General features: G+C 43.4%; 1 protein-coding gene across 2 annotated transcripts in view; it reads left to right on the forward strand.

Moving 5' to 3' along the window:
• Positions 1–10,683, forward strand: part of neurl1aa (neuralized E3 ubiquitin protein ligase 1Aa) — a 45,323-nt gene extending 34,640 nt beyond the window's left edge. For both annotated transcript variants that reach the window (XM_029152372.3, XM_029152373.3), the window contains exons 4-6: positions 309–1,037; positions 7,490–7,636; positions 7,835–10,683. In XM_029152372.3, coding sequence (XP_029008205.1) covers positions 309–1,037; positions 7,490–7,636; positions 7,835–8,076 — 1,118 coding nt within the window. In that variant the 3' untranslated portion in view covers positions 8,077–10,683. The remainder of the gene's footprint in view (positions 1–308; positions 1,038–7,489; positions 7,637–7,834) is intronic.
• Positions 10,684–13,592: the final 2,909 nt, after the last annotated feature.

Raw genomic sequence — 13,592 nt, forward strand, 5'->3', positions numbered from 1 at the left:
TGATACAGTTTTGTGCCGGGACACACGTGACCTACTGCTTCTCTTTCATTTCTTAATGTCTTCATCTATAAGCACACTTTGTAATGTCCCCATTTGCTGCGGGTTGTAATAATTACTGTTACCCTACATTGCACACAGCTTCTTCAGCACAACTTTAATTGAACTCCCTTTTTAACGATTATGATGTTGACATCATCATCATCATCATATAATGTGTATGATTCACATTCACGCCTGTTTGCTTTATTTTACTCTCATAGTTCAAAAAAACATTTGATTTTGATTCATCATCTTTCTTCTCCATCCAGACAGTGAAGTCGTGCCTCCCGACTGCCTACGCCCACGCTCCTTCACCACAGTCCGCTCCTCCTCCCTACGGCGTGAAGCAGATGACACCCGCCTGTCCGTCAGCCTGTGCGACCTCAACCTGCAGCAGGAGGACAGAGGTCGGGCCCACGCTCACTCGCATCGCCACACGCTGCACCTGGCCTCCGCCTCCTCCTCCTCCACCTGTCCCATCCCCCAGAACTCACTCAACTCCCAGCAGTCCTCGCTCCTGCCATCCGCACTAGAGAGCGACCTCCACTTCCACCAGTTAAGGGGGGCCCACATCAAGACGCTGGATGAACAGACCGTGGCGAGGTCCGAGCATGCGCGGGAAGAGCACACACTGGTATTCACCAACCGGCCTCTGCGCACTGGAGAGACCGTCTTTATCAAAGTCACTAAATCCAGCCCGGCCCGCTCCGGGTCCTTGTCTTATGGGGTGACGTCGTGCGACCCGGCGGTACTGCGGCCCAGCGACTTGCCCTACAACCCAGAGGCTTTGGTGGACAGGAAGGAGTTCTGGGCGGTGTGTCGGGTGCCCACCCCGCTCCAAAGCAGCGACATCCTGGGCTTCCTGGTCAACCAGGAAGGAGAGATCATCCTCAGCCACAACGGCGCCAACGTGGGCATGCAGGTGTGCGTGGACAACTCCCGTCCTCTCTGGATGTTCTTTGGCCTGCACGGAGCCGTGACTCAGCTGAGGATTCTGGGTAAGTACCAACACTAATAATAAACAAAGTACAGTGAAAGATTTAAAGTGTAATTTAAGAAAAATATCACAAGTGGTCTTTATTGTTATCAGAGTTTCTTATTAAGACAGATTTTTTTCTCACTCACACACACACACACACACACACACACACACACACACATAGTCACACACAAACACACACACACACACACACACACACACACACACGTTCAGGAACATGTTACTTATGCTTCACATTATTTTGTTTTTCTTTAGCTGATGTGATCAGCAAAAAATAACCTCTAAGCACTAAGTTAATGGTCAAAAGGCTGAACTTTTGACCAATTATCTGTAATGATTGCTTAGGCTCTGCTGTCACTGCAAGCTCTGCAGCTTGACTCCCTCAACCCTCTGCATCAGACAGGGTGAAAAAATCAATATGACAAGTATAAAAACATATTTGATTCGTCTTTGCTGCAGTTACATGAAAACGATGTCTGTCCTGTGAACTTGTACCTGGCCCAGGCACTTTGTGCAGCCCCTGCTCGTTGCACTGCTGTTGCACAGACGCACACATAGACAGAGGCGCACACATAGACGGAGACGCAGAGGTCAGAGTTTGTTTCGATTGGAGAGGACATTTTAGCAGGTAGACATAAACACCTTCAAAGGTCATTTTCTCCAACTTTAGAACCCTCAAGTCATAGGGGCTCATAAGCTGCTGTTTTCTCAGACTAAGTGGTTTTCTTTCTGACAAGCGAACCAACCTTCATGAGTATAATTTGTTGCAGCTCAATTTTAAGCTGAGTAGGTGGGAGTTTGGAACATCAATAGCCCAGCACTGAAATGCTCCTGCCTGACAGCGTAGTCACACCAGCGACATTCATGCCAAAACAAAAGTGACACAATTCCTAAAAGTTATGCTTTTTCTGTTGAAAGTCCATTAGGAAAGTGTAGCAACCAGTGAGATATGTAAACACACGTTCTGGCTCTTTGCTTGAAATTACCACGATAGAAAGTACGATATCTTTCACCATTGACACGTCAGAGTTGCACCATTTTATTTTAAAGGTAAATCTAATGAACCGCTGTCCAGTGTTTGGCATTTCATACGTCACAAATAGTGTTTTATTCAATCCGTCAAAGTGTGTGTGAATTAATGAGCACCCTCAGTTCTTTGACCATGTGCTTAATCTTGTGAATTATCCCACTTGAAAGAGTGATTTATGGGGGAAACAATGATGCCTGGAGGTTGCTAATGTGTCCTGGGTCAAGCTCTTACAGATCACTGGATCGATCTCTATTGGGCCGGGCACACCACTGGTGAAAAGCCCTGACTTTAATTCATTTACTGCCTTGGATTGAAATACACCAACCCCATGCCCCCCTTAAAAATGACAGTCAGAGTAATAAATGGAACGAAGGGTCAGGACATAAAAAAAGCACTTCTTCATCACAGTATTTCCAACAAATGCACCGAGCAGGAAACCTCTATGCACATTCATAGCATTAGCGAAAAAAGTACCGTGGAGCGTCTACGGTGCTTTTTTCGCTAATATTGCACAGGCCAAATAACCGGAATTGAGCAGGCAGCGATGAAGGGAGGCTGCCGTGCAGGAGAGAGGGTTTGTGACCCACTCGCAGCAGGGATGATGTGTCCCAGCGGGGCGGACATTTAGTCTGGCAGTGGTGCCCCGGCACACCTGAGGTTTGTTTACCCATCTAAACACTGATAATGACAGTGGAAGTGAAAGGTGTGTGGCGGAACTGGCCCGACACTTCATTTCACCTTGACAAGCATGTTGCCTTCCCACAAAGGTGTGGGGCAGCTCTGTGGGAACGTGTCAGCGTGGGGGAATACAGCTCTGCAACAGCTTATCAACATGTCATTCTGAATTCCACGTGTTGCTGCATCTGCCAAAGAAAGAAAGAAAGTCCGGTTCCAAAGAGACTCCACCGACATGTGCTGTCATTATTTATTTAGAGAAGTTATTCTTGGATGTTCACCCTAGTTAGAGCAAAGGCCCGTTGGCCATGTAATGCGGTAAATACTTTCTTCTATTAACACAGCCAAAATAGCAGCATGGCTTTCAAGGGTGCCGTGACTGTTTGCCTCTGCAGGAAGAGGCATCTACAAACACATCCCACTTTTCATTAGTGACAGCAGCGGAAAAGGAAGCAAAGGTTAAACAAGGATAACCTCAACCTGGAGAAGACATGAAGGAGAGGGATGGAATGTAGGACGTATGTTACACTATGTATAATCAGTTTTTAACTTTACGGTTTACATGTAGAAATCCAATCACAAGGTCAACCTTTTTCCTATAGTAATCAGAGAGTCCAGATTTCCTGCTTTAGCATGTTGCTCAAAGCACAAATAAACAGGAATAGCAGAACAATGAGCAGGTCACCGGGTCTGAGGCAGATCCCTTTATCAGAGCACATCTTGGAAGGTGTGAATCATCTGAACATGCCTGCTGCTTTACTGTAAGCTAGGAAGCATCTCTTATCGCTCTGTCGCAAGTCACTAGAACTGGAGATGTTTGGTAGGGGACAATTCACGGCAGAAGTGAGGGATGTCAAACCTGAGAGTTCACCTCTGCAAAATGCCAACACCAAGCAAGTAAAGAAGCTGACCCAAACTAACTCATTGGGTTTGCTTAGGTCAGCTAAGAGTATTTGGACCGATGTTAAAAGAGCTATTTGGTATTAGATACATATAGATTTGTATTTTTAGATTTTTAAATACATTTAATTTAGTTTAGGTTTAGTTTAGACAATATATATATAATATATATATATTGAAAATAAAGTATAGCTCTGGATGTTCATCACATTTGAGGCTCAATTCTGGGTCAATTTTGTCAGTCTGTGAGCTTCAGTGCTCAGCTCCACAAGGGTCAGCTCCACGATAGCTCAGCTCCACGGCTCTCAGCCCAAGCACCGCTTAGCTCTAGCTTACACAGAGGGACACAAGAGTATCAGAGCTAAACACTGCAGAGGTTGTGGTGTTGTGTGTATTATGACCGTGCAGGATATTTACTGTAAGAGCATCTGGTACATTAACTTTATGCAAATGTGACGTTTTTCCGAATTTGTTACCCTAATTATTTAATAGTTTTTTTTATTATTGCTTTGGATGATAGTGGTTGTTTTAAGGTGGAGGAACTCTTATTAAATGTTGTAAATCTAAATAATTCATGATACTGTACATTACATTTCAAAGGATTGAAAAGATGGGTCTCACAATATATTAAACCAAGTTCCACATATGGTAATTTTCTTGTAAATAATTAAAGTGTATGACCTAGTTTTGAAATCTTTATTGAATTGAATATTGAATTACCCTAGAACAAAGGAGAAATTGTTAATTTATTAATTTAACCAATACATATTTACCTGATCCAGGATAGTGGGTGAAGTGTGTTAATAGCCATAAACTACAGGAGATCACTATCTTTTTCTCTGACTGCCACAAAAATCAGTCCAGTATAAAATTGATGCCACTTTCAAGTGTGACATGTACAGAACTGACAGTTGTTACCTACGTTTTACCCTCGTTATTACCAACTCGCAGTATTTCTCTGTCACCTCTCTTATTAGCGTGATTACATCACAAACGCTGAAATCGAACGAGCTGACAGCTGAACTTAAAGGGAGTGAAATATCGAGGCGACTTGTGTCTTATAACAGGGAAGTGGGACGCCCATCCAGTGACCCAATTCACTTGTATTATAGATTCCATTAAAATGTCAGCATGCTCAGGCTCAAGTGAAGCGTCTCACCACCCACGTCGTCATGCAATGCAGCTGCCACGCTCTACTCTGCTCGTCTGCTGTCACCTCAGCACAAAGACTTACTTCCACACTTTGTTTTTACCTTTCTAATTATGATTGGAGAAGTAATCTCCACAGCATGGGCTACGATTGTGCAATGATTCACAGGCACAAAATCAGTTCTTTTTCATTATCATTATGATTATCATTATTATTAGTAGTTGTTATACTTTTACTAATAGCAGTAGTCACAGCTACAGTTCATACAAAGAAAATCTATGAGTACTAGACAAAACTGCTGCTTGTTTTCCAGCACAGGCTTCTACCAAATTATAGGCTGTGTAAATAGCTTATCTTCAAGCATGACAAAAAGAGACCGCTAACATTTAATGCAGCAGGCAAGACTAGAACTTGAACTGATCTGGTGTAAACCTATACGAACGCATACCTACTGTGAATGTTCTGCAACAAGCATCTCTTTGCAGTTAATTTGCCATGATCCATGTCCTGGAGGATCGGATTTCACACAAACTATTTGTAAGGATCAGCTTTTTTTTCAAGCTGTATTGTGAATAGTGACCGAAATCTGACTCGTAACAGCTGAGTGTAATCCATACAGACACCAGATCGCATTGAAGCCACCGTAGAATTCAGAGTATACAATCGTCTGAATGTCCGAACACACCCATCTCGGTTGTCAAATGCCCTGCATAGCCTCCATAGCTGAGGGGAAGAGGCTATCCCCATGTGGTGTGTGTTGCCTGAAGACAGCCGGATGGCTGGGCGAAGGCTTGGAAGCGGAGATGTGGCCACACAGTTGCAGCTCAGCTGTTCCCACAGGCCTGTTTAATCTATCTGGGCACAAATAACCCCTGCCCTCCTCCGAGAGGATTAACTGGAGAGGGGTAGAGGGAAGGAAGGAGGGGAGCGGGCGGACGAGAGACGGAGAGACGGTGAGTGCTGTGATTCAGATTGAATAATTGAATGAAAAGGTCAAACCCAATTGGAACAGCACCATGTGGAGGTGCACTACTCTCTGTTCTGTTCACGTTGTCTATGTATAGACAACGATACATGATCGTTGAGGGCCATTCCCTGCCAGGATAAGAACAATTGGGCCTTCCCTCCTAAATATAGCTTTGCTCCTAGTGCCCCAAATACCTCGTCATATCAGGTTACACACTACATACAGTACAGATCATACATACTTGCAGGCACCAAAGGGCTTTGGAGCCAGGCAACCCCTGCTATGCAACACAGACAACAGAGACTCCTAGCTAAAACCACATCAGACTGCTCTGATATCAACTAAGGAGCAGTAGGAGCATAATGAAACCCCAACACTGCTGTGATTTGTGACTTATGGTTATGGGAGCGTTCTTCTAAATCTCTCTGGCCCATCGACAGCTCTGATGTCATGAAGCTGTGCTGCATGTGGCAGCAGTAGACTGAATTGATCAGAGTGCTGGCGTACACAGAGCCTGGCTGCTGCAGGTTGTGTCATAGAGATGGTACCAGTCAGTGTAGACAGAGGTGCTTCTTTTTTTTTAACCTGTCAGGTGTTCAGAACAACAAACATGCCGTGAAACGCTCCTCGCTAAAATTCACCACAGTCGACTGATGCTTTTATGAAGAAAACAGCTCCTGGAATAGAATTGTCAAATATGCGGCGTGCGCGTTTGTACGTGCAGCAGCAGATTTCTGATGCAGTTGTTAAGTCTGCCATTTTCTGACAGCAAGCTTCAGGGAAGGTAATTAAAGTAATCTGCTTCTACACTGAGAAGCAACAAAGCATTTAATGGGAATTCTTTGTGGACGACTACATGCACACACTGCAAGGGAGCTAATTTGCATCTTAATTTGTTGGATGCGTTGGCTTCTCTGCACTACCTGTGATCTAAATTATTAAAGTTATTGGAAATGTTTGGCAAGTTTTTCTATTTTATTTGATACAGAGCTACATGCTGCAGATATGCACCGGTGACTCTTGGTTCAAATTTTAATTTTAAAGTTTGTTGTAGCCAGTTTTTTTTTTCTTGCTGCTACATTGTAGTCGTATTTTTAGTCGTATCCACACCCAGGGGTACTATATGTGGGTTCATCAGATCTGTCCAGCAAAACACGTAATAATACTTTTTTTGTTTGTGTGTTTTGTTGTTGTTTTGCTATTAACAGAATATGTCAATTACACTTATTGTATTAAAGGCCTTTCAAAAAAAAAAGAGTTCTAAACACAACAATGGACTCTTAACAGCCCATCCTCTTTCTTGCTATAATGTGTGTTCCCAAAAACTAGAGCTTCCACTTGTGTCATTTCTTCGAGTGCTACGTAGAGACCACAAAAAAGTATGGAGTCCACCAACCGTCAACAAGGGCAGGGAGGCTTTGTCTCTTCCTGTGCTTTCATGACTATAAATGTGGAGCTAATCCTACTTAATGTCATCTGTAGTGTTCTTAAGCAAAGCTGAAGCTGAAAATGTGAACAGACACTCGTCAGCGAGAGAAGCCTGTAACACTTCTCTGTAATAGTCTGTGACGCTCTGCCATCAAAGGTGTCACTTTATGTCTTCGTAGCCTTTCAGCCTCTTTTACTCTGCTGCATAGTAACATAACCCTGGTAACATGTTAGCAATGTTCATAAAAAATGCACCATCTGTTTCCAGTAACATCATAAAAACTGTTCTGCTCCGGCTAGGTTCAACTCATGTCGGGGTTCCACGGGCCACATCCAATAACAGCTCGCCCTCATTTTCCCTGCACACCCCCAGTGCCCTGGGTGCTGGCAACTCGGATCCGGTCCTGAATGGAGGTCTTGGCTCGGTATACTGCACCTCAACAGGGGGTAGGTCTGATCATAAGTAGAAAATCAATCACTCCACAGGGAACTGGGCAAAAGTCATTATGGGGTCGTTGTCACCCTGCAGCAGAACAAGGGCCAGAATCTCATGGTCTCAGCTGAAGCTGGATGCTTTGGCACATGCTAAAGGCTGGGTTTAAATGTTTAACTTCCTAATTTCTCATTGTCTCAATTTCCCCACAGGAACAACCCCAAATTCACCAGTAAGCCTTCCCAAATCCCCCACTTTCCCGTCAGGCCAAGGGCCTTGGTCTGACGAGTGTTCCATCTGCTACGAGAATGCGGTGGACACAGTCATCTACGCCTGTGGACACATGTGTCTGTGCTACACCTGTGGCCTCAAACTCAAGAGGATGTCCAACGCCTGCTGTCCTATCTGCAGACGACAGATCAAAGACATCATCAAGACCTACCGCAGTACATAGGGACAGCACAGGGGAGCAGACGGACGTCTCCATAGCAACAGCAGGGAAAGACAGATCCAAGTTCAGGGAATTTGAACGTTGGTACTTTTGATTTGGTATTTTCACCAAGCTGTCGTAGCTTGGTCGGTCGTTTCTCCTGTTCATCGCTGGTCACAGGTCGTCTTCACTAACTCGCTCAAGTGTTTGCCCTCTTGTGGGAACTGGAAAAAGAAAAAGACTGAACCACTTGCAAACTTTTTCCACCTTTCGAGCCACGTCGTAGGAATGAAAGCGCTTTGAGGCCGAATATCGACGACAGACGACAGCCGTTGACGACTGATGTTCTGAAATGTGTCGTCAGCCTGAAAAGCTAACCAGCAGCAGGCGAACGGCTCGGTATGTCACAACTTGTGTCTGTGTGTTACTGAGCGTTTGGAAATGAGAGGTTGAGTCTGACACATCCCCGTAGTCGTTGTGGTGATTATCAGTGAGTGGTGTGTTTTAAAAGCAGGCTGACGCTGAGTATATATCACGTAGGGTAGTGACACCTCTTGTACTCATGTATTCTAATGTACCTTTCATGGTAGTTCTATTGCAATTGTGGTAGCTATGATTTTGTACTCGCCAGCTGCTTGCTCTGCAATGTGGTGTGTTTCACTGGAATCAGCACCGTCCTCTCAGAGAGGTTCCATTGGTTCAAAGCATCCACAAACCTGCGTCTGGCAGACTCAGCACTTGGGGACAGGAAACAGGAAGTGAAATAAAACAATAAATTGGATTCTCCTCAGGGCCAACTTTATAATGAGATGTGAATATTTTCCCAGAATCATGCCTAATACACTGTGAGGGCTCAACATGAATTGACAGATGCTCAAAAATAGCTAATGTAAGAACACACACACACACAAAGTAAAAGGATTGTTGCCATGGTATCAAAAGTCACCACAAATACAACACAACCTCCTGCCTTAACACACAGAAGGTTCATTTGTTAGATGTGGATGTTTTTATTAATTTTTTTAACCCCAGACAGATTCACCAAATACTAATGCTGTTGTGCAGCACAAACTGTCACAAGAGCTTCACTCAGAGGAAAAAAAAGCACAAGAGGTATTTTTGTAACAGAGGTCCAGAATATTTCCAGTATTTAACTTTCATAATGTTTGTGACAGGATTCTTTACCAGCAGCACAGATCGTTTACAGAAACCAGGTCGGGTCTGAATATTCCTATTAATGTAAACCCTTGACCTGTCACTCCCCACACAACCTGTACTCAGCACTAAGCCATAGATTATGACAGAACATCCCACCAAGCTGAGATGCTTTTTTATTAAGACTTCATGTTGTAGATAATCAACAGAGCTCAGATCTCTGCTGCGGAAGTGTTTTCTAACCATCCTCCACTGGTGACACGCTGACGGCGCCCCCGCTCCCATGTCACCGTTCCATTACGCTACTGCTTGAAGTGTTAATTCACATTTTGAATGTTAACTTATGTATTTAGAGAGAAATCGTTTATATAAGAGTGCTTGAACTGAACAAAGCAAACCTTTAGTCTGTGTCTGTGTGAAGATTTTAAGTTATATGTCCCTCCCTGTTCATCTAACATTATGAAAATGACAATTATTATTTTTTTTATAGCGAGAATTAAAAAAGTTTCTTGTACCTAGCGGCAATAAATAATATTGCAGTACACAATCAGCACCTCATTGCTTTGGGTGGCAAGATGTAAAATCCTGGTTTATCATGATCCCTGCTATGGTTTTAGTGTTTCTTTATTTGTGATGTGAGTGAGTGAGTGAGTGTCACTCCCCTTTTCTGTATTTATAGCTCTCATGATTATATGAAGCCATCAGTGTATGGTGATAATAATGTCACTTTAAAAAGCTACTGATTGTAATTGTGTACATGTTTTATCCACCGTTGATCTCAGAGTCTCGACCACGGTGAATTTTTATTTTTGTGCAGACACTCCGAAGACCAAATCCACTTTTTTTTTAATTCATTGTAAGAACGTAAAATTCTTTTTTTGTTATAATTTTGCATCTATCTATTTTGTAAATCAGCTTTTCAAAAAGGTTTCATCTGTAAATTATTGTGTACACATTTTAATCAGGGGCTTTTATGCCATTTAGAATTGTTGCTGTTTGTTTTTCTTTTTTCGGAGATCCCGCAGGCTCCTTGAATGTTACCGATTCTGTAATGTATTATTTATTAGTCCTTCACTCAGGTGTGGACTTCAAAGGAAAAAAAAAAAACTTCTTGTGTGTTTGCTTTCTGTCCGCGTCACCGCTGTAGCAGTCCAGCTTCTCCGGCCAACACACAGCAGCACATTTAGAGACTGTTTGTGCAGAACATAGTACTTTTCTGTCATGCATGAGTTATCTGGTCACCCAGCGTGACAGTCAGGACCAACAGTAGACGGGCGTCCGAGTGGAGCGCTGTTAGTGTTGATAAAGTGGAACTAGTGGCTACAAATAGTACGAAGTGCTCGGTTTGGTTGTGACACAGTACTTTGCAATTTTTTGTCTTTCTCAGTTTGAAACTACCACTGTTTGTTTGTGAGCTCTGTTCATTGCAGATCATATGACTGTGGTTAATAAACCTTTCAGATGTGTTGAGCAGAACTGGTTTGTCTCATCATTTACACTCCAACAGGCAAATGGAAAAAAAAAAGCCTGCGACAAAAACTTCCACCAATCAGCCTCCCTCTCGCTTGTCTGTGATCTTTTACACCCTGCGACTCTCTGCTTTGGTAAATTGCAATAAATAAGAAAAAAGCAAAACAGGGTTTGTGTCACATGGCTGAATTCTTCTCATTTAGATACAGAATATAAACCTATCTCACTATCAGCAGTCATTCATTTTAACAATTTCAGTTTAAATTCAGTTTTATTTTATTAGCCCAGCGGAGGGAGGGTGAAAAGTCTAATGATGTTTACCCCAGAGCTCTGTAAAAAATGGAATGTTGAAGGGGGAGGCAGTGTGCTGGGGACGAACACCCCAGTTTGGAGAGATGCAGGATGACAGACCCAGGCTTAGCAGGCATCTCCATAGACCATAACTATGAATTAGAAGACTTGATTTGGGGACCAGGAAGTATCAAGAATAGGTCCTAGTTCTGAGTCTACTATCCAGCAGAGTGGACGGAGAGTTCTGTCCATAATGTGCGTAAGTAATGTAATATAGTAAAGTGAATGAAAGTGATGAGCTCATCTCATCCGCATCCTCAGGATATCCTCAGGAAACATGGACACCACCCAAGTGTATCCATGTGCACACAATTCCCAGAGGAGCCTGTGGCGGAGCCCAAAATGGGACCAATGAGGTAAGAGCAGGGCCGACTGGAACGGCCCGGGGAACTCCACTTCCTTCAGTGACACCGTCTCTGAGCAGCTCACAGAGAGAGGAACAAAAGGCCTTCAGACAAAAGCATGTCGGGGACAAGGCCATGAGGAAAGAATCCCCTCTGCTCAACCGTGTGCCTCTGTTATTTAAGTACTACTCCTAAATTCACACTCACTGTTTAGATGATTTCGCATGGTGTCAATGAAGTGATGGAAGCCCTCCTCCTCTGTGCGGTGTAGTGACGGCTCCTCAGTAGTGACAGCATCTCCTGGGTAACAGCTCCAGAATGGATTTTATTTGAGACAGAGAGGCAGAGATGGACCTTCAGGCTCTAACTCTATATTTGTCTGTATTTCATATTACATATCATACTGTACTCTCATTACTTCCTACTATTTCTTTTCCAGGGGTTTCAACTCTATCACATCACCTTTTTGGCCGCAAGGAAACTAAGTGTAATTGAACTGCTCTCAGTGAAGCTGAGCTCTTCTGGCTCAGAAGAGAAAATAGAGCAGAGAGTTTCATCAGCTGCTGTTTCCAAGGTCAACAACAAACAAACCAACAAAACAAAGCACCCAAATCTATTGTCATATTTATTACATGCAGTACGGTTCTGTGGTGGGGGTAAAATAATGCAGGTTGAGTTTGGTTCAAAATTTAACCGAGAAATTAATGCAAATCGTCAAGCGGTCGTAAGTTGATACTTAATTAAATTAAGTTAATAATATAATTTTGTTGATGATTGACTATTTCCTGTTAAAGAGCACTGGTTACAAACCACATAATTGGATTTAGATTCACTTTTTGGATAACTCAGTTTTTGTATAACTCAGGTTTTGGATTACTCACTTTTTGGATTACTCACTTTTTTGTATTACTCTTTATGTTTTAATTGTGTGTAAGTCATGTTGGTCCTTTGACCCTGAAATGTAAAGAAAGAAGCTTGTGTTTAATTTTGCCCTTTGAGGTCCAGCTGAAACACCCCTGGCCCTCAGCCGTCTATGACACCATGTGACACAGCCTCTGGTTCAGCTGCAGCTGTTGGACGCCTCTTTGTGACAGGGAGGGGATTGTAGGTGATCAGTGGAACTATTGCAGCCTTTAACTCCTTAAACCCTGTAGCACACTTTAAAATGTAAACTGTAGATGCATGCGGAGGTCTGACGACCCTCAGTCTGTGTTTGGAGCTGACTCATAACATTTCAAAGTGAAATAGCCCAATCGGGATGAGATGAGTAATCTCACATCATCATCATCATCATCATCATCATCATCATCATCATCATCATCATCCTTCGCTGGTACCAAGCAGCATTACAGATAGAAGCTAAAGTACCAATTACAGTAGAATTTCATTTGAAGAGTCACTATCAACGTACATGTTGAGCTTGTGAGCTTGTGTTGTTGCAGGTCGAAAGCGTCAGTTTCTGGAAAGAGGCTGGATGCTGGAATAAGAGAGACATCTAGTGGACATGTGCTGCCATGGCAACCATCTGTGACGGATCCCTCCATCTATCCATTATCTGGAAAGCCTGCTTATGTAAGGGTCGCAGGGGAGCTGAAGGATGCTGCTGTGACTGGAGACAGGTGGGTGGAGGTCGCCGGCGCATCACAGGGAGACAGAGAGAATTACTATTTCAGAAAATGATGTTTCACCCAATAATTATAGAACAAACGGTATAATTTTATAATATATTGTATGAAGTAGCACTGCATTTACTCATGTTACCACTGATTTAAATTATTCGATGTGAAATGGAAACAACCAATAAGGTTGCGGCTCAGTCATTTTTCACACCGCATATATTTCACACTAACGCGTCAGCAGGTTGTGAGATCATGGTTCCCGTTTACTGTCACCGCCCGAAACCTCTTGCAGTGATTTGTGGAGCCGTTTCTGAGGTGGGAGGCACATATTTCACGCAAGTTTGAAATATGAGCGATAAATCTTCGCGCACGTTCGGACGCAGGAGGAGTGAAAACGCGCCCCTCCTGTAGAAGATGGGACAGGGGGCTCACAGAGCTCCTTCATCTCCATTCATCACTCCCCACCGACTCCAGCATTCCTCCCATAACTCATCCCTCACTGTGCACTGGACGGTGTTTATACAACCATGTGCAGCGCAGCGCTCCTCCTCGAAACTCACCTGATCTGCGGATAAAGACAAATGTCTCAATTTGTAACACT

This window comes from Betta splendens, chromosome 1, assembly GCF_900634795.4.
Source record: "Betta splendens chromosome 1, fBetSpl5.4, whole genome shotgun sequence".
NCBI lineage: Eukaryota > Metazoa > Chordata > Actinopteri > Anabantiformes > Osphronemidae > Betta > Betta splendens.